This window comes from Erythrolamprus reginae, chromosome 9 (genome assembly GCF_031021105.1).
Source record: "Erythrolamprus reginae isolate rEryReg1 chromosome 9, rEryReg1.hap1, whole genome shotgun sequence".
Classification (NCBI taxonomy): domain Eukaryota; kingdom Metazoa; phylum Chordata; class Lepidosauria; order Squamata; family Dipsadidae; genus Erythrolamprus; species Erythrolamprus reginae.
This window is the reverse complement of record NC_091958.1, coordinates 55066240-55087874: the sequence shown is the minus strand read 5'-3', so window position 1 is coordinate 55087874 and position 21635 is coordinate 55066240. Positions and strand designations below refer to the sequence as shown.

The following is a 21635-nucleotide window of genomic DNA, read 5'->3' as shown; positions in this document are numbered from 1 at the left end:
GAAACATGGCATTGAATGGGCTGCAGACGTAAAACGCCCCCCCCCCCAAAAAAAGTATGAATCATGTATATATATAAGGGCCAGTAAATTCGCTGTTTCCCTGTGTTGACTGAACCCATGAATCATTAGCACATAAAGCATCTTCCTACATCAATAATAGCCCTCCTGACAAAGACCCTTTCGCCTGCCTCATTATTAGGGGCAAGCAACTTTTAGATAACAGAGAGGAAAGATTAGGTCTGTATGTTCACATTAGCCTATCATTAGTTCTAGGCAGGGAAATACATAAATCATACTTAAGCCAAGCTCTCAAAGGCTCTTTTGAAGTATGGTTAATTCTAAGCATTTTAAAATGATACTGAAATTTTTAAAACCACTCCAAGTGACATGTTAACTTGATGGCAGGAAGCTCTTAACTACTTGTTCGCTTTTGGGTTGGGAAACATTTCCCAAAATTGGCATACAAAGGGAATTTAATGGTAAAACCCTGGCTAAGATTTCACTTTGGATTCATGAGGGCTTGCAACCTGAGATTCATTTTTTTTGCCTCCTAGGCCAGCGTGCTACTAACCTGTGTTAGTGTACACACTGAGCCTCTCTTGGGGTGTGAGGTCAATTTAGGGGTAGCGATTTCTGACAGTCTCAAAATGGGTGAGCAGTGTGGTCGGGCAGTAGGAAAAGCAAGTAGGATGCTTGGCTGCATAGCTAGAGGTATAACAAGCAGGAAGAGGGAGATTGTGATCCCCTTATATAGAGCGCTGGTGAGACCACATTTGGAATAACACTGTGTCCAGTTCTGGAGACCTCGCCTACAAAAAGATATTGACAAAATTGAATGGGTCCAAAGACGGGCTACAAGAATGGTGGAAGGTCTTAAGCATAAAACGTATCAGGAAAGACTTAATGAACTCCATCTGTATAGTCTGGAGGATAGAAGGAAAAGGGGGAACATGATCGAAACATTTAAATATGTTCAAGGGTTAAATAAGGTCCAGGAGGGAAGTGTTTTTAATAGGAAAGTGAACACAAGAACAAGGGGACACAATCTGAAGTTAGTTGGGGGAAAGATCAAAAGCAACATGAGGTGGAATAATAATAATAATAATAATAATAATAATAATAATAATAATAATAATAATAATAATATATTGGATTTGTATGCCGCCCCTCTCCGTAGACTTGGGGCGGCTAACAACAATAATAAACACAACATGTACAATCCAATAATAAAAAACAACTAAAAACCCTTATAATAAAACCAAACATACACACAAACATACCATGCATAACTTGTAATGGCCTAGGGGGAAGAGCTATCTCAACTCCCCCATGCCTGGCGGTATAAATGAGTCTTGAGTAGTTTACGAAAGACAGGGAGGGTGGGGGCAGTTCTAATCTCCGGGCGGAGTTGGTTCCAGAGGGCCGGGGCCGCCACAGAGAAGGCTCTTCCCCTGGGGCCCGCCAAACGCCATTGTTTAGTCGACGGGACCCGGAGAAGGCCAACTCTGCAATCCCTGCACTCGGACTGGTCCTCGTGATGAACTTGTGATTGTGGGGATGTGGTATGAACCTTAACCTGGTTGGAGTACTGGAAGGAAGTTAGTATCGGAATGGCAATGGCGTGGCCAACAGGGATCTGATAATAAATCGAACCTTTATTGGAGAATTGGACTGGAATCTGATTTATTTCTCAGGTGCTATTTGGGGCATTGACGTAAGGCGTTGACGATTAGGTCCCACAGAGTCGGCCTTCTCTGGGTCCCATCAACTAAACAATGTGGGTTGGCGGACCCCAGGGGAAGAGCCTTCTCTGTGGCGGCCCCGACTCTCTGGAACCAGCTCCCCCCAGAGATTAGAACTGCCCCCACCCTCCTTGCCTTTCGTAAACTCCTCAAAACCCACCTTTGTCGTCAGGCATGGGGGAATTGAGATATCTCCCCCGGGCCTATATAATTTATGTATGGTATGTTTGTAGGTATGTCTGCTTAAAAATGGGGTTTTCTTAACTACTTTAAATTTTAAATTGTAAATTATTAGATTTGTTATGAATTGTTTTATTATGCTGTGAGCCGCCCCGAGTCTACGGAAAGGGGCGGCATACAAATCAAATCAAATCAAATCAAATCAATCAATAAATAAATGCTTGTTAAAAAGGAAGTTCTCCCCAACAGATCCAGGTTTTTCTCCGTTATAACCGTACCTATCAAAGTCATAATTAAGGGGCAATTAAGGTTCTTGGCACAGGAAGCTGGTATCTTGGCTTTGGGTAGTACATTAAAAATAAATAAAAGCGATTTCTGGATTGTTCATCCACGCCATGCGCAGGCTGGATGGATCTGCTCACAAGCATACCAAATAGTGAATTAAAAGACACAGCTGATGTCAGTGTCTTAACAGCCAAAAAAAAGAGAGACAATCACAGTCACAATCCCGTAAATCTTAAATCTAGAATCTCCCAACTGTTATAAATCAAATGGCTGGAATGCAATTATGCAAAAGGCTGAACTTTTATTTTCACTGGGACCTATAAATTATTTCGGGGCATAACAACCGGCGTTTTAATTTCAAATGCAAAATAGGAAACAGCTCTAGAAGGAGATTGGAAACAGTTAGAGAAGGAAAGGGTTTTTTTAAAAAAATAAAATAAAATAGTAACCAAGGTAACCTTGAAGAAGGTTTTCACAAAATCCAGGAGAAGTTTTAGTTTAGATGATAGGTAGGTAGGCAGGCAGGCAGGCAGATAGATAAAAGATGATAGATGATGAATGATATATAGATGATAGAGATAGACAGACAGACAGACAGACAGAGACAGACAGACAGACAGACAGACAGACAAAAGATGATAGATGATGGATGAATGAATGGATATAGATGATAGATAGATGATAGAGATAGATAGACAGACAGACAGACAGACAGACAAAAGATGATAGATGATGGATGAATGAATGGATATAGATGATAGATGATAGAGATAGTTAGATAGATAAGATAGACAGACAGACAAAATATGATAGATGATGGATGAATGAATGGATATAGATGATAGATAGATAGAGATAGTTAGACAGACAGACAGACAGACAGACAGACAGACAGAGAGAGACAGACGATGATAGATGATGGATGAATGAATGGATATAGATGATAGAGATGATAGAGATAGATAGATAGACAGACAGACAGACAGATGATACAGATAGATGATGGATGGATGACAGATGACAGAGACAGACAATAGAATAGATAGATAGATAGATAGATAGATAGATAGATAGATAGATAGATAGATAGACAGACAGACAGACAGACAGACAGACAGACAGACAGACAGACAGACAGACAGGTAGACAGACAGACAGGGAGAGAAAGAGAGAGAGAAAGAAAGAGGGCGAAAGAAAGAGACAGAGAAAGAGAGAGAGGGAGAGAAAGAAAGAGGGAGAGAAAGAAAGAGGGAGAGAAAGAGAGAAAGAAAGAGGGAGAGAGAAAAAAGAGACAGAGAAAGAGAGAGAAGGGGAGAGAGGGAGAGAACACAATCTTCCATCTTGATTGTCACTTTCTTGTGAAGCATCCCGCAAATTCAGCTTAAGAACTTTTGGGGGGGGGGCTGAGTTTTACGCCTCCCTAGACACATGTAAACAAAATGAAGAAATGTCAGATTCACAGTCGCTGCCTCTTCCGTAGCTCAAGGAGGATTAAGAGGAACTTCAAAGCCGCCCGAGATCCAATTAAAAGGCTGTGACCCCCCCAGGGAGGCAGGAAGCGCCTTCTGATTAGCGAGATGCCCCCTTTGAACTGTTCCAGCTGGGGGAGGAAACGGCTTCCTGAACTTCAAATAAACACAGCTACAGCCTGGCTGCTGGAAATGAAGTTTTGATCATGTCTAGGGTTGAATGTTTCCCTTGAAGGAGGACACAACTGTTAAATGTCTCAGGCTGCGCGGGAGATTTAGAACTCAAGCCCAAAAATACAGATGAGAGTCACAGATGGAGGGCCTGTCCTCAAGAGGCCTTCTTCCACCCTTCCTTTCTTCTTTCCTCTTTTCCTTCCTTTCTGACTTTTCTTTCCTTCTTCTTTTCTTTCCTCCATCCCTCCTCATCCTTCCTTCCTTCCTTCCATGCATCATCCATCCCTCTTCTCTTTTCCTTCCTCTTTCCTCTTCCTTTCCTTCTTCTTCTCCTTTCCTTTCTTCCTTCCTTTCCTCTCTCCCTCGCTCCTTCTCTGACTTTTCCTTTCTTCTTCGTTCATTCCTCCATCCCTTTTTCTTTCCTTTCCTTCTCCCCTGCATCCCCTTTCCTTCCTTCTTTCTTTCCTCCATCCCTCCCCATCCTTCCTTCCATCTTTCTTCTCCTTTCCTCTTCTTTTTCCTCTTCTTCACCTTTCCTTTCTTTCTTCCTTCCTGCTCTCCCTCCCTCCTTCTCTGTCTTTTCCTTCCTTCTTCCATCACTCTTCCTTTTCTTTCCTTCTTCCTTGCTTCCTCCCTCCATCCCCTTTCCTTTCTTCTCTCTTTGCTTTCTCCATCCCTCCCCATACTTCCTTCCTTCCTTCCATCCCTCCCCATCTTTCCTTCCATCCCTCTTCTCTTTTCCTTCCTTTTTCCTCTTCTTCTCCCTTCCTTCCCTCTCTCCCTCCTTTAGGATACATAGTGCACAAACAAGAAATTGATTCGCATACAATTGAAAAAAGAAACTGAGAGCATGTTTTATATTAAAACTCAATTATAATTTGATTCTTCACAGGACATTACAACCTAAACAGATATAAGTAGAATTTTACACTTATTACTCATCAAGCACAGTCATGTGTGACATCATCTTATAGGTCAAAAAATGAATTGTTGTAATAAATGTTGGCTGTACTTTATGCTACTATAATTACCTTCATCAATAAGATACAAATTACTCATTGCTTTTTCACAGCAAACATAATTACCCTTTGAAATGAAAAATTTTGAACTGGAGCTTACATATTTTAGCTACTTCTGCAGGGCAGCTACAATTAACACATAACCTACATTTTCTGAAATGGAATAAAATGGAGAATTCTCCTTTGGGAGAACAGTTTGGGTAGGGGTTTTTTTCCCCCCCATTTTATTTATCATTTCTCAGGCCCAATTCCGACATGCACACAAGAAATGGAAACTAAGGCAGAACAACAGAGAAAATATCACGGAGGAGACCAAAGAGAAAAACGGCTTTAGAACTTGCTGGAAGAAATATGACGCCTAAACGAAGTTTGCAATGCCTTTCCTGGTGTTATGAGTTAAGGGGCTAAATGAATAATGCGTAGGTGGGACAGAATATTGTCAAAACTTGAAAGTAATTATTAGAGAGACATCCCTGGTTTGTGCAAAATTGCACTGATGCATTAAACCTAAAATACAGTGGTACCTCTGCTTACGAACTTAATTCGTTCCGTGACCAGGTTCTTAAGTAGAAAGGTTTGTAAGAAGCATTTTTCCCATAGGAATCAATGTAAAAGCAAATAATGCGTGCGATTGGGGAAACCACAGGGAGGGTGGAGGCACTGTTTCCTCCCAGGAGATTCCTAGAGAGGCCCCACGGAGGCTTCTCCCCGCCTTTACCAGCCCTGTTTCCTCCCAGGAGATTCCTAGAGAGGCTCCATGGAGGCTTCTCCCCGCCTTTCCCGGTTACAGTTTCGGAGGCTCAGGTTTGTAAGCGGAAAATGGTTCTTGAGAAGAGGCAAAAAAAAATCTTGAACACCTGGTTTTTATCTAAAAAAGTTTGTAAGTAGAGGCGTTTTTAGGTAGAGGTACCACTGTATACAATATGCATTTCATCCTTTAAGACATGCATCCTACCCAACTGATAAGCTGTCAGCCTAAACTAGGGCTCCCCAAAGGAGTCAATATCAACCCCAAGGGTCACTCCAAAGATTTGATATATGGTTCGGGGTCAAAAGGAGGTCAATACATGACTGTGGGGGTCAACACCTGCATGAAAACAACCAAGTTCAGAGAGCATTCTGACGAGGCAGATAAGAAAAATCAGCACCAATAGAAGAGAAGAGTTGAAGGTTTAATTGCTGTCCTTGGTGCTGAACGTGGTGGTTTGCTTGCCAACTTTTCATGACTCAATTAGGTAACATCATCAGTGTTAGAAGTGAGTGGGAATTCATCATCATAGCATGGGTGATGTTACCTACCATAGTTGGGTGATGAATTCTGGGTGTTGAAGTCCACAAGTCATAGAAGAGCCAACTTTGCCTACCCCTGGCTTAGCCTGTTGGGTGAACTCAACCACTGATTTGCCAACCCTAGTTCACTGCTCAGTACGGTGGGTCAACTCAGCCGCCATGCTTTTTAACAAACCAAGATTAGATATACTAAGAGTTACAAGTTGGGACAGGGAGTCCTCAACTCACGACAGTTAGTTTAGTGAACCTTCAAAGTTTTTCCTGAGGCTGACAAGGATCACTGGCGTTCTTCTGGCTTTCTTCTGGCATTCTTCTGGGGCTAGCTTTGAAGAGTGTTCAGAAACTTCAGCTCGTCCAAAATGCAGCCGCGCAAGCAGTTTTGGGCCTTCCGAGACATGCCCATATCTCGTCATCACTCCGCGGACTGCATTGGCTACCGATCCGTTTCCGGACACAATTCAAACTGTTGGTTATGACCTATAAAGCCCTACATGGCATAGGACCAGATTATCTCCGAGACCGTCTTCTGCTGCACGAATCCCAGTGACCGGTTAGGTCCCACAGAGTTGGTCTCCTTAGGGTCCCGTCGACCAAACAATGTCGGCTGACGGGACCTAGGGGAAGAGCCTTCTCTTTAGGGGGCCCTGCCCTCTGGAATGAGATTTGCACTGACCCCACCATCCTCGTCTTCCGAAAGAGTTTAAAAAACTCATCTTTGCCGCCAGGCCTGGAGTTCCTTAGATCTTCCAATGAATGCTTTAGTTTGACTGTTGAATGAATGATATTGATAGTTTTTTAATTAGAATTTTAAGATTGTTTTTTTTAATCTATTAATTGGATTGTTACTAGTTTCTTGTTTTTCTGTACATGCCGTGAGCCGCCCTGAGTCCTCGGAGAGGGGCGGCATACAAATCCAATTAAATCAAAAATCAAATCAAATCAATGCCCATTTCTAACTGGCAAAACTCACTTCACTGATGTGTCACTTTGCAACGTAGATGTGCAGCTCGGTCGTGGTCATAAGTCAGGGAGCACCAGTATAGACCATGTCTAATAGGCTTAAAAGATCCGGAGGGATGGATACCCATCAAGTTTAAGCAAAGTTGGTAAAAATTCTATTAATTCCCACTTTTAAAAAATGAGGCTGGGTGTCCTCCTCGAACCACAGCTCACATTAGAGAAACATCTTTCAGCTGTGGCGAGGGGGGCATTTGCCCAGGTTCGCCTGGTGCACCAGTTGTGGCCCTATTTGGATCAGGACTCACTGCTCCCAGTCACTCATGCCCTCATCACCTCGAGGCTCGACTACTGTAATGCTCTCTACATGGGGCTACCCTTGAAAAATGTTCGGAAACTTCAGATCGTGCAGAATGCAGCTGCGAGAGCAATCATGGGCTTTCCCAAAAATGCCCATGTTTCACCAACACTCCGCAGTCTGCATTGGTTGCCGATCAGTTTCCGGTCACAATTCAAAGTGTTGGTCATCACCTATAAAGCCGCACGAATCCCAGCGACCGGTTAGGTCCCACAGAGTCGGCCTTCTCTGGGTCCCGTCAACTAAACAATGTCATTTGGCGGGACCCAGGGGAAGAGCCTTCTCTGTGGCGGCCCCGGCCCTCTGGAACCAACTCCCCCCAGAGATCAGAATTGCCCCCACCCTCCTTGCCTTTCGTAAATTTCTCAAAACCCACCTCTGCCGTCAGGCATGGGGGAATTGAAATATCTTCCCCATGTATGGTGTGTTGTGTGCATGTTTTTTAAATTATGGCTTTTTAACTTCGTATTATTAGATTTGTATTGTACATTGTTTCTATCACTGCTGTGAGCTGCCTCGAGTCTACGGGGAGGGGCGGCATACAAATTTAATAAATAAATAAATAAAGAGGAGAAAAATATACATCAGAAACGGAGACAACCTTTGTTCCCTGCCCCCCATCCACCTGCGATCACATTATGCCCCAAAGGAGACAGTTGGAGAGGATTTCATTAATAAATTTATTTTTTTCCCCTCTTCTCGTTTTCAATAGCGGGGAAGGAGGGGAAAAAAATATATGCAAATCCATTTGTAATTAGGTTTAAAAATTCCATTTCATGGGATAATCAGACTTCAAAAAACTCAATTTTAGTTTTAATCAGATTTTAACAAGGATATTAACTCCGTTTCGTTCACGAGAGAGAGGGAAGTGGCAAACTCAACGCAAATGTATTCAAGCTTAGCCTTAGGAGATAATTAAATAAAATTAATTTGGCAAGAATTGTCTGTAAATGGAGGCATTCCAGATAGCGGAGCGCGCTTCTGAAAGAAACAAACCCCGGTCTCATTTCCATACGAAGGGACACAAAGCTTATTGTTCAGGCAGGAAAAAGGGGATCAGGAGCCTTCTACGAACTATGGGGAGCCCCGAAGCTCTTTCCAGAGGACATAGCCTTCCAGAGGCTGGCATGGATTGCCCTCTTCGGATAAGCCTCTTAAAAGTCACCCAGGAAACAAGGGTGTGAAACGCAACTGACAAAAACACTCACACAAAAGGATCTTAAAGCCATCCGGCGGAGAAGCCAAGCGAGGAGGCTCGGAGAAAAGACGACGGAGGAGAAAAGGGAGAAGGAGGTTTTAGTTTCCAAAAGACCAGGTGGTGGAAATGGATGGAAACATATCAAGAAAGAAGCAACCTGGAATTCAGGAGAAAAGTCCTAACGGTGGAGACATATCACCGGTGGAACACAAGTTGCCTTCGGAGTAGCAGTAGCAGTAGCATTTAGACTTATATAGCACTTCACAGTTCTTTTGCAGCCCTCTCTAAGCGGTTTACAGAATCAGCCAAGTGACCCCAACAATCTGGGTCCCCATTTTATCCACGTTGGAAGGAAGGAAGGAAGGAAGGAAGGAAGGAAGGAAGGAAGGAAGGAAGGAAGGAAGGAAGGAAGGAAGGAAGGAAGGAAGGAAGGAAGGAAGGGCAATAGCATTTAGACTTATATACTGCTTCATAGAACTTTTACATCCCTCTCTAAGCGGTTTACAGAATCAGCCTCTTGCCCCCAACAATCTGGGTCTTCATTTTATCCACCTCAGAAGGTAAGAAAGTAGGAAGGAAGGAAGGAAGGAAGGAAGGAAGGAAGGAAGGAAGGAAGGAAGGAAGGAAGGAAGGAAGGAAGGAAGGAAGAGCAATAGCATTTAGACTTCTATACCACTTCATAGAACTTTTACAGCCCTCTCTAAGCAGTTTACAGAATCAGCCAAGTGACCCCAACAATCTGGGTCCTCATTTTACCCACCTCGGATGGAAGGGAGGGAGGAAGGAAGGAATAGCAATAGCATTTAGACTTATATACCGCTTCCTAGTGCTTTTACAGCCCTCTCTGCGCAGTTTACAGAATCAGCCTCTTGCCCCCAACAATCTGGGTCCTCATTTGACACAACTCAGAAGGAAGGAAGGGATGGAGGGAGGGAGGGAGGGAGGGAGGGAGGGAGGGAGGAAGGAAGGAAGGAAGGAAGGAAGGAAGGAAGGAAGGAAGGAAGGAAGGAAGGAAGGAAGGAAGGAAAAATAGCATTTAGACTTACATACCACTTCATAGAACTTTTACAGCCCTCTCTAAGCAGTTTACAGAATCAGCCAAGTGACCCCAACAATCTGGGTCCTCATTTTACCCACCTCGGATGGAAGGGAGGGAGGAAGGAAGGAATAGCAATAGCATTTAGACTTATATACTGCTTCCTCATTTGACACAACTCAGAAGGAAGGGAGGGAGGGAGGGAGGGAGGGAGGGAGGGAGGGAGGGAGGAAGGAAGGAAGGAAGGAAGGAAGGAAGGAAGGAAAAATAGCATTTAGACTTACATACCACTTCGTAGTGCTTTTACAGCCCTCTCTAAGCGGTTTACAGAATCAGCTCTTGCCCCGAACAATCTGGGTCCTCATTTGACCCACCAAGGAAGGAAGGAAGGAAGGAGGGAGGGATGGAGAAAGGAAAGAAAGAAGGAATAGCAATAGCATTTAGACTTATACACCTTTTCGTAAATGCTTTTACAACCCTCTTTAACTGGTTTACAGAATCAGCCTCTTGCCCCCAACAATCTGGGTCTTCATTTGACCCAACTTGGATGGACGGAAGGAAGGAAGGAAGGAGGGAGGGAGGGAGGGAGGGAGGGAAGGAAGGAATAGCAATAGCATTTAGACTTATATACCACTTCATAGTGCTTTTACAACCCTCTTTAAGTGGTTTACAGAATCAGCCTCTTATCAACGACAAATTCCAATTCCTGAGCTGTGCAACATGGGAGCTGGTTCAACCTACAATGAGGAGGCCAGGCTGGGAATTGCTCATGCAGATACCTCACTGCCTGCAAGCAAAAAAAAAGTCACCCAAATGCTTCTCCTAAGCCAACTCCAATTAACAAAATATGCCAGCTTCAAAGTTCTCGCCCCGCCACCCGTCCGGATATATGCCTTTCTCTGCTCCATTAAACGATGAAATTCAATGGAAACGCAGCCACCGTCGGTGTTTAAACTTGTGAGAATTCGCTCTGCTGTCCATATATATTTGTATTTATGCAGAAAAAAACTGGCAGAGCCGGCCAGCCGAACCACAGCTAGAGCGTAAATATGGAAGCTCAAAAAACCGGTCTTCCGAGCCATTAAATTAGACAAAAGAATATCGCTAGCTAAATCGCGCCCATTCCTACCTCGTTCTCAAGAAGAGACGCCAAAAAAGTGTTTAACTAGATTTTTTTTTCCCCCCCAGTGCATTAGCCGGTAGGTGGGGTGGGAACCAAGTTCTTGTCCTTCAAGGCATTTTTAAAGAGAAGAAACAGAAAGGAAATATGTAGGTATTAAGTCTTCAACCTCTTGAAATTTTTTTTTTTTAAATGGTGGTCAATCTTCCCTGTCCTAAAATCACAAGAGGTAAGTTGGCTGAGAGTATGTCTTCTCTAATTTATGTGCCATATTGGTATTTCAGTTGTTTTCGGGGGTGGGAGAAGTGAGAGAGGAGAGACATGAGACAAGATGGATGGATGGATGGATACATATGATAGATAGATAGATAGATAGATAGATAGATAGATAGATAGATAGATAGATAGATAGATAGATAGATAGATAGATAGATAGAAATGATAGATAGATAGAAAGAAAGAAAGAAAGAAAGAAAGATAGATAGATAGATAGATAGATAGATAGATAGATAGATAGATAGATAGATAGATAGATAGATAGATATGATAGATAGATAGATAGATAGATAGATAGATAGATAGATAGATAGATAGATAGAAATGATAGATAGATAGAAAGAAAGAAAGAAAGAAAGAAAGATAGATAGATAGATAGATAGATAGATAGATAGATAGATAGATAGATAGATAGATAGAGACAGACAGCATTGGCATTTAGTCTTATATACCGCTTCGCAGTGCTTTACAGCCCTCTCTAAGCGGTTTATACTGGGTCTTCATTTTGCCCACCTTGGAAGGATGGAAGGCTGAGTCAACCTTGAGCGTACTGAGATTCGATCTGCCAAACTGCTGGCAGCCAGTGATCAGCAGAAGTAGCTTGCAGTACTACACTCTAACCACTGCACCACCAAGGCAGGTAGGCAGGTAGATAGATAGATAGATAGGTAGGTAGGTATAGATAGGTAGGTAGGTAGATAGATAGAGGTAGGTAGGTATAGATAGATAGAGATAGAGATAGAGAGATAGAGAGATAGAGAGATATAGATTAGATGGATGGATGGATGGATGGATGGATGGATAGACAGATAGACAGATAGACAGATAGACAGATAGACAGATAGACAGATAGACAGATAGACAGATAGACAGATAGACAGATAGACAGATAGATAGATAGATAGATAGATAGATAGATAGATAGATAGATAGATAGATAGGTGAATGATGAGGCAGCAGCCATCTCGATCACCGGAACATAGAGACTTTAATAAAACCACTTAGCTTTCGTTAGCGTGCTGCTAACTTCGTCAGAGTTTTTAAAATGCCGTGGGAGACAAACATCTTTATAAAGCATTACTCAGTCTGCTCATTGCCCGCGTCACGGGGCCACACCCTTCCCTCCCCCCTGCGGTAAGCCTAATTGTGGGCTTAATCCTGCTGGCTAGATAGATAGATAGATAGAAGGATGGATAGGATGGATGGAGGTAGGTAGGTAGGTAGATACATTAATTCATTAATTCACTCATAAGATTTATGTAACTTATCAGTGACTCTAAGTGGTTTACAGACAATAAATTCGGATGCACATAAAGGGAGCTCTAATGTTCTGCTGAAATGAACCCACTGTTTGTAAATATTTTATTTTATTCTCCCCCAGCTCCAGGGAAGCCTTTGGAGCCTGGGGAGGGCGAAACACGAGCCTATTGGACTCACCAGAAGTTGGGAAACAGGCCATTTCCAGCCTCCAGAGGGTCTCCGGGGGGGGCGGAGCTGTTTTCGCCCACCCCAGGCATTGAATTATGGGTGTGGGCACTTGCGCATGGACGATAGCTCACCCGCACGATCTTTTGGCAGCCGAGGAAAAAAAGGTTCACCATCATTGGTGTAGGGTCTCCTGTTTCGGTGTGGGGGTCGGACTAGATGACCTCCAACTCTGCTAATCTGTTAAACGTGTCATCTATTGAAGAAGAAGAAAAAAACCGAGGGCCCAGAAAGTTGTCAATCGTAGGGTCGGCACACCTGAAAAATCTTCCCGTGTGTTGTGGTTAGCTCTGGCCCTGCTCCTGCCCCAAGGACTGTGGATGTGGGGGAGACATCCACATGCTGCAGGCCTGTTTTGCCCCCGGTGGAATCTGCTGCTGAAGGCTCCTCTGACCAAGAAGACATGAGTGACAGGGAGGAGAGTGGGGCAGACAGCTCAGAAGGAGATCAATTCTCTAGCTCCTCCTTGGATTCAGAACAAGAGTTAATGATACAGCCACGCATGCGGAGAGCGATGCATAGGCAACAACAACTGAGAGATTATTATCAAAGAAAATGAGGCCACCTGTGGTTGGGTGGGGCTGTGGTCATTAGTGAGGCTGCTATAAAGAGCAGCCTGTGGGTTTGGCCATTGTGGAGGATTATCTGATCCTTGTGTTTCGTGACTGCGTTACTGACTTTGACCTTTCGTGTGCTGTTTTTCCCCCGCTTTGAAACTAAACCAGAGCAAAGTGTGTTTCACTTTGTGAAAGAAGAAGGACTGTGAATTGCCTCACAGCTGCAAGCTAAGTATCACAGAACTGATAAGGGACTTGTTCAAATTACCAGTTTGTTTGGAGACCAGTGCTCTTTGCTATCCCAAAAGAGGGCTTAGGTTAAGGGAATTTTCATTATAAAGAACATTGTTTTGAATTTTCAAACGTGTGTGTGTCTGCAATTTGTACCTGTGAATTTTTGGGAGGATTCTACCAGAGAGCCCGACAGAACACCGTGAAAACGGCCCTACCTCTCCTTGGGGCAGGCAAATTTCGCCACTCGCTCACGAGATCGCTAATTAGCTTCGCTCCGCGGTGGATGAAACGAACCGTGGCAGCAAAAACAGCTTCCATCTCACATCACTTAAGCTTGGAAACCGAACGCAGAGGAGACGGCTGCATCCTTTTTCCCTAGGAAATGGTTTTGGTTTTTTTAAACGACTGGTTTGATGGGCACAACCGACTGCTGAATCGCAGAGCCTGGCATCCTTCGGTGCCAGGTTTTAGAGGAGCTGGCAAAGCACCTCGCCCCCGATTCCAAAGAGGCAATTCTCCAGAAACCCAATAGCTTGACAAGGTTTGTCAACAACAAAACAGACTAACAATCCTGGGCCTAGAAAGCCTGGAACTACGGCGCCTAAAACACAATTTGAGTATTGCCCACAAGATCATATGCTGCAACGTCCTACCGGTCAATGACTACTTCAGCTTCAACCGCAACAACACAAGAGCACGCAACAGATTCAAACTGAATACGAACCGCTCCAAACTTGACTGTAAAAAATATGATTTCAACAACCGAGTTATCGAAGCGTGGAACTCATTGCCGGACTCAATTGTGTCAACCCCTAACCCCCAACATTTCTCCCTTAGACTCTCCACGATTGACCTCTCCAGGTTCCTAAGAGGCCAGTAAGGGGCGTACATAAGTGCACTGGTGTGCCTTTCGTCCCCTGTCCAATTGTCTTTCCTTTCTTTCACCTATCTTATATATTCTCTTCCTGTCGTTTATCCTCTCCTCTAAGTTCACTTTCACCCTCTTTTATATTACCACATAGCCGCCCTGAGTCTTCGGAGAGGGGCGGCATACAAATCGAATAAATAATAATAATAATACCACATGTCAATTTTTCTTCCTATGTATTTGTGTATTGGACAAATGAATAAATAAAATAAATAAATAAAGAGGCCCTCCCTTTGATCACCAACACGACCGATGTCTAGATGTTCAAACCTGCAAGCGAACTCATCAAACTGGCTATTTAGGAACAATGATGCCCCAATGGACAGCGGTTTGCTAAGGTATATAACTCCTGATAGTATATGTTTTATTTTTTCCAAATTTTGAGCCAATCGTATTCTTGCAGCTGTTTTCATGTGTAATTATTTAAATATTGCATTTCTTTTTTTCTAGGTTTCAGGTAATATTCCTAATAAAATGGTGAAAAAAGTCAGGTTCTACGTTTAGGCAACGAAAAACAAAACGCACAGGTACAGTATAGATGGTGCATTGCTCAACAGTAGTAATGGTGAGAGGGATCTTGGAGTCCTGGTGGACAACCATTTAAATAGGAGCCAGCTGTGTACAACAGCTGCCAAAAAAGCCAACACAGTTCTAGGCTGCTTGAACAGAGGGATAGAATCAAGATCACGCAGGCATGTTTAATCCACAGATTTACCAACCACGTCTGCTGCAAGTTTGTTCCAAGGGTCTACTACTCTTTCAGTAAAATAATATTTTCTCACGTTGCTTTTGATCTTTCCCCCAACTAACTTCAGATTGTGTCCCCTTGTTCTTGTGTTCACTTTCCTATTAAAAACACTTCCCTCCTGAACCTTATTTAACCCCTTTTCCTTCTGTCCTCCAGACGTTGGATAACCATTTGCTTGAAGTAGTGTAGGGTTTCTTGCCTAGGCAAGGGGGTTGAGGTACGAAAGGTAAAGGCAGAAATTGGGGTTTGCAATTCTTAAAAACCTGTCTGCTCTCGAGCAGGACTGTTCGTCCAAGTAAGTTGTGGGTGGTGGGAGAGAAATGAGTCTCAGGCTTTGCATTGTTTCAAGCCGACTCGTCATCCAAATGGAAATGCGACTGTAATTCCAGCCCAGCTGCTGTGACTTCCGACACGCTGGGAAGAATGCTAAGGCAGCTATCATAAGAGGGAACGGCTTTCATTTTAGCAGCAGGGCCTTCGTTTTATTAAGGATGATTGGCCCCCCACCTCCCCCCAAAAAAGTGCATTAACCGAGTTCGGAGCTGGGGGGGAAAAAGAGAGAGAAAATAGAATTCCTAGAGCTTCAAATAAGGCACTTAACTTCTTTGATGCACAAAAGGGGAAAATGATAATTGTGCCGTCTCACAATCTTGCGCTCTCTTCGCTTTAAGACAGCGAAAAGTACAGGGTGAAGTTTTACCAGGGAAGCAAGGAAGTGCAAATTAGCAAGTTCCTTTCTCGCTTCCGTCCAAAGCAACACCGCACACGTCACCGGTAGTTAAATCAAAGGCCTGGCATTGCCATGAACTGGGTTCAATCAATGCAAATAGAACTTTATTAATTGCATATGGACTGTTGTTATGCCCTTTGCTAAAAGGGGCATTATAAATAAACGGTGTTGTTGTTATTCTTATTGTTATTATTATTATTAGTCTGCGGAGAGGGGCGGCATGCAAATCTAATCAATAATAATAATGATAATAATAATGATGATGATGATGATGATGATAATAATAATAATAATAATAATAATAATAATAATAATAATAATAGAGATCCTCTTTCCCCCTAGGCCTTTACAATTCTATGCATGGTATGTATGCATGTATGTATGTTTTGGTTTTTATATTAATGGATTTTTAATCATTTCCTAATATCAGATTACTATTGTACAGTGATCCCCCGCTCGTTGAGAGGGTTCCATTCCAGGACCCCCCGCAACGAGCGGGTTTTCGCGAAGTAGCGCTGCGGAAGTAAAAACACCATCTGCGCATGTGCAGATGGTATGGTGTTTTTACTCCCGCAGCGCTAGCGAGGAGCCGAAGACTGGGGGCGGCGCGGCTGTTTTAAAATGTCGCCGCCGGCATGGGGGGCTTCCTAGCAGCCCCCCAAACCCGGGTTGGGGGTCCGGGGGGTGCTGGCAAGCCCCCCATGCCGGCGGCGACATTTTAAAACAGCCACGCCGCGCTGGCTGTCGCCGCTTTCGAGCTGAGTCCCGGAGCAAATTCGCTCCGGGACTCAGCTCAAAAGCGCCGACAGCCAGCGCCAGCGAACGGCTTGTCCGCGCTGGCTGTCGCCGCTTTCGAGCTGAGTCCCGGAGCGAATTCGCTCCGGGACTCAGCTCAAAAGCGCCGACAGCCAGCGCCAGCGAACGGCTTCTCCGCGCTGGCTGTCGCCGCTTTCGAGCTGAATCCTGGAGCGAATTCGCTTCAGGACTCAGCTCGAAAGCGGCGAGAATGAACGGCGTGGGTGGGCGAAGGGCGGGCGGCAGCGAGGAGTTTGCGTGGGCGGTGGGGAAACTCCTTGCTGATGCCCGCTGCTCGCCCTCCCACCAGCAAGAGGGGGAAGACCCAGGGAAGCCGCCCAGCAGCTGATCTGCCGGGCGCCATCTACGCATGCGTGCCCATAGAAAAAAAGGGCACACATGCGCAGATGGTGTTTTGACTTCTGGGTTGAAAAATCGCAAATTACCCTGTTCGCAATGGTCGGGGACGCAATAACCGGGGTATTACTGTACACTGTTTTATTGTCGCTGTTAGCCGCCCCGAGTCTCCGGAGAGGGGCGGCATACTAATCCAATCAATCAATCAATCAATCAAATAAATAAATAAATGAACAAACAAATAAAATAAATTAATTAAATTAAATTAATTTAATTAATTAAATAAATAAATAAATAAATAATATACAACACAGCAAACAAGATCACTATGTTGGATTTCGTATTTCATCTCCAGTCAGGCACCTCCCAAGCACCTAGGACATTATTATTATTATTATTATTATTATTACTATTATTATTATCAACAATACAACACCGCAAACGAGGTCACTATGCTGGATTTCGTATTGCATCAGCAGTCGGGCGCTTCCCAAGCACGTGATGTAGCGGCGAATTATGTTTGCCGATCCCAGTAAAGCGGCCTTTTGCAATTGACAGATGGAGATTTTGTCAATTCCAATGGTTTTCAAACGTCCGCTGAGATCCTTTGGCCCTGCGCCCAGCGTGCCAAGGACCTCTGGGACCACTTTCACGGGCTTATGCCAGAGTCGTTGCAGCTCGATTTTTAGATCTTCGTATTTCACTAATTTCTCTAGCTGCTTCTCCTCAATTCTGATGTCTCCTGGGATTGCGATGTCGATGATCCATACTTTCTTTTTCTCCACAATCAGGGTGTCTGGTGTGTTCTGCTTCAGAATTCGGTCAGTCTGAAGTCGGAAGTCCCACAGTAGTTTTGCTTGCTCATTTTCGACCACTTTTTCGGGCTTATGATCCCACCAGTTCTTTGCCACCGGTAGATGGTAGTTCCGGCACAAGTTCCAGTGGATCATCTGTGCCACAGCATCATGTCTATGCTTGTAGTCAGTCTGTGCGATCTTTTTGCAGCAGCTGAGTATGTGATCGATTGTTTCATCTGTTTCTTTACAGAGTCTGCACTTTGGATCGTCTGTTTTTTTTTCAATTCTGGCTTTGACAGCATTTGTTCTAATGGCCTGTTCTTGTGCCGCCAGTATTAGTCCTTCTGTCTCCTTTTTGAGTGTTCCACTTGTAAGCCATGACCAAGTCATATTATTACTACACTATTATCATTATCATTATTATTATTATTATTATTATTATTGAAGAAAAATTGTGACTGTACTGTATACCGATATGTAAACGTTGTAGAAGAAGAAGAAACATAGAAGACTGATGGCAGAAAAAGACCTCATGGTCCATTTAGTCTGCCCTTATACTAAAAAGGCAGATATAATAATAATATAATAACATTACAGTGTTCCCTCGATTTCCGCGGGGGATGCGTTCCGAGACCGCCCGCGAAAGTCAAATTTCCGCGAAGTAGAGATGCGGAAGTAAAAACACCATTTTTGGCTATGGACAGTATCACAAGCCTTCCCTTAACACTTTACACCCCTAAATTACCATTTCCCATTCCCTTAACAACCATTTACTCACCATTATTACTGGTACTCACCATTGAATAAGACACTTAGTGATCCTGATATTTATAAACATAATTATTTATTAACAATAATTATTTTTTGTTGTTATTTATTTGCAAAAATTATTAGTTTGGCAATGACATATGACATCATTGGGTGGGGAAAACCGTGGTATAGGAAAAAACCCACTAAGTATTTTTTAATTAATATTTTTTGAAAAACCGTGGTATAGGCTATTCGCAAAGTTCGAACCCGCGAAAATCGAGGGAACACTGTATTATAATTTTTTGTAAAAAGCAAACTCTGTTATTTCTTAAAACCAATAATAAATATTTTAAAAAGAAAAAAGAAATAGCAATTCCATGTTGCTTTAATAAAAAAGATATTTGCAGAACGTCATTTTTTTGGGGGGGGGGGAAGGAAAGAAGGACGTGACTTGCTCTGCTGCCTGATCAAAACATCTTGCTCGTCTTTGCCCATCAAACTTAAATGAAGAGCTTAATTATCTGTAGCGAGAAACATCTCTATGCCATTCCTCTCCCACTGCAAAATTACCCCATTAAAACACGAATATGAGGAACTGGAAAAATGTCGCCTCCTTCGCCGATTCGGCTTCTCCAGGAACGGCTGTCAGGGTGGAACTCCGGAGCCCCCAAAATATTTTAACTCTCCCGTCCCCAATCTGGTAGGAAACACACCCAGTGCAAAATTGCGGTGCTGTTTATCACTTACCTGATATCTAAGCCCATGCTCTGGTCTAGCCTCTCCCATTGGCTCAGCTTCTCCTGAGCTTTCTGAAGGAGCAAAAGGAAATACTGATTTTATGTATTTATATTTTATTTTATTTTATTTATTGGATTTGTATGCCGCCCCTTTTAAAAATTCCAACTATGTCATTACATCTGCAATTACCCACAACACACAAACACACGCACACATGCACACAACATTTCACCTTACATTTCAAAGTGTTGGTCATGACCTTTAAAGCCCTACATGGCATTGGACCAGAATACCTCCGGAACCGCCTTCTACCGCACGAATCCCAGCGGCCGATAAGGTCCCACGGAGTTGGCCTTCTCCAGGTCCCGTAGACCAAACAAGGTCGTTTGGCGGGCCCCAGGGGAAGAGCCTTCTCTTTGGCAGCCCCGGGCCTCTGGAATCAACTCCCCCCGGAGATTAGAACGGCCCCCACACTCCTTGTCTTTCGCAAGTTACTCAAGAACCACCTATATCGCAAGGCATGGGGGAACTAAGAACTTTTTATATTTTACGTTTGGTGTGAATGTGCTGTATGGTTTTTAATGATTGGGGTTTTTATATATTTTTATTATTAGATTTGTTCCATTGTTATACTGTTTTTATGACTGTTGTGAGCTGCCCTGAGTCTTCGGAGAGGGGCGGCATACAAATCTAGGAAATTATTACTATTATTATTATTATTATTATTATTATTATTATTATTATTATTATTATTACATGTCACCTGTAGCCCGCGCAGGATTTTACCTCCTTCTCCAGTTCCAAAGCCACCCGCTCCGCCTGGGCTTTTTCGAATCTCTCAAGCTTCCTTTGCAGACTCTCGACTTCTTCTTTCAGCAACCCGTTGTTTGCTCTCATTTCCCTGTGAACCCGTCCCCCAAAACAATCGTGGTTAGAAGAGAAACTTTCAATCAATTTTGCTGGACTGCACCCAAAATGAAAAACTGACACAGGTAGAGACAAAGGAAACCCTAAGGCATCCTTGTAGCAACAGCATTTAGACTTATATACCGCTTCGTAATGCTTTCACAGCCCTCTCTAAGCGGTTTACAGAATCAGCCTCTTGCCCCCAACAATATGGGTCCTCATTTGACCCATCTTGGAAGGAGGGAACGCTGAGTTGACCTTGAACTGGTCAGGATCGAACTCCAGGCAGTGGGCAGAATTAGCCTGAAATATTGCAATCATTGCACGAAGGAAGGAAGGAAGGAAGGAAGGAAGGAAGGAAGGAAGGAAGGAAGGAAGGAAGGAAGAAATAGCAACAGCATTTAGACTTATAGACCGCTTCATAGTGCTTTTACAGCTCTCTAAGCGGTTTACAGAATCAGCCTCTTGCCCCCAACAATCTGGGTCTTCATTTTATCAACTAGGAAGGAAGGAAGGAAGGAAGGAAGGAAGGAAGGAAGGAAGGAAGGAAGGAAGGAAGGAAGGAAGGAAGGAAGGAAGGAAGGAAGGAAGGAATAGCAATAGCATTTAGACTTATATCCCGCTTCCTAGTGCTTGTACAGCCCACTCAGAATCAGCCTCTTGCCCCCAACAATCCAGGTCCTCCTTTGACCCACCTCGGAAATCAACCTGGAGCTGGTGGTGAGATTTGAACTGCTGAACTACAGCTAGCAGTTAGCTGAAGGAGCCTGCGGTGTTGCACTCTTAAGCACTGTGCCATCCCGGCTTTAAGAAGTCGTCATGCTGACGGTTCACCACAATCAGATCTAAATGTTCTGTCGCCTTCTAAATGTCTTTTGAAATAGCCCCTAAAACTCTTTCCCCCGTCCTTTACCTAAGATAGGCGTTCTCCTCCCTGAGTTGCTGCACTTCCCGTTCCATTTGGGGAAACTGAGCCAACTCCGTCTTCATGTTCTTCACGATGACCGCATCTTCCTCTTGCAGGGAGAGTTTTTGCTCCAGTTCCTGGAGAAAAAGGGGCCAAAAAGAAATAATAAGCTCTTCAGAAGACAAATAAACAAGGATGATACTCTGTAATAACAATAATAATAACAACAACAACAATAATTACAGTTGCTCTCAACCTTTCTAATGCCATGACCCCTTAATACCGTTCCTCATGTCGTGGTGACCCCCAACCATAAGTCGAGCACCAATTTTCCCAACGGAGTTCCGGAGAGGGGCGGCATACAAATCAAATAATAAATAATAAATAATAAATAATAAATAATAAATAATAAATAATAAATAATAAATAATAAATAATAAATAATAAATAATAAATAATAAATAATAAATAATAAATAATAAATAATAAATAATAAATAATAAATAATAAATAATAAATAATAAATAATAAATAATAAATAATAAATAATAAATAATAAATAATAAATAATAAATAATAAATAATAAGCAATAAGCAAT

At 43.2% G+C, this 21635-nt stretch overlaps 1 protein-coding gene across 2 annotated transcripts in view; it reads right to left on the bottom strand.

The window, feature by feature from the left end:
• The window catches only part of LOC139172354 (mitotic spindle assembly checkpoint protein MAD1-like), a 45207-nt gene that overhangs the window by 5906 nt on the left and 17666 nt on the right, over positions 1-21635 (bottom strand). The window contains exons 7-9 of one of the 2 annotated variants that reach the window (XM_070761392.1): positions 21043-21173; positions 20010-20124; positions 19233-19294 (exon numbers count right to left, since the gene is read on the bottom strand). In XM_070761392.1, the coding sequence (XP_070617493.1) occupies positions 19233-19294; positions 20010-20124; positions 21043-21173 (308 nt within the window). Of the gene's footprint in view, positions 1-19232; positions 19316-20009; positions 20125-21042; positions 21174-21635 lie in introns of both variants that reach the window. The other variant, XM_070761391.1, reaches the window with a different exon arrangement.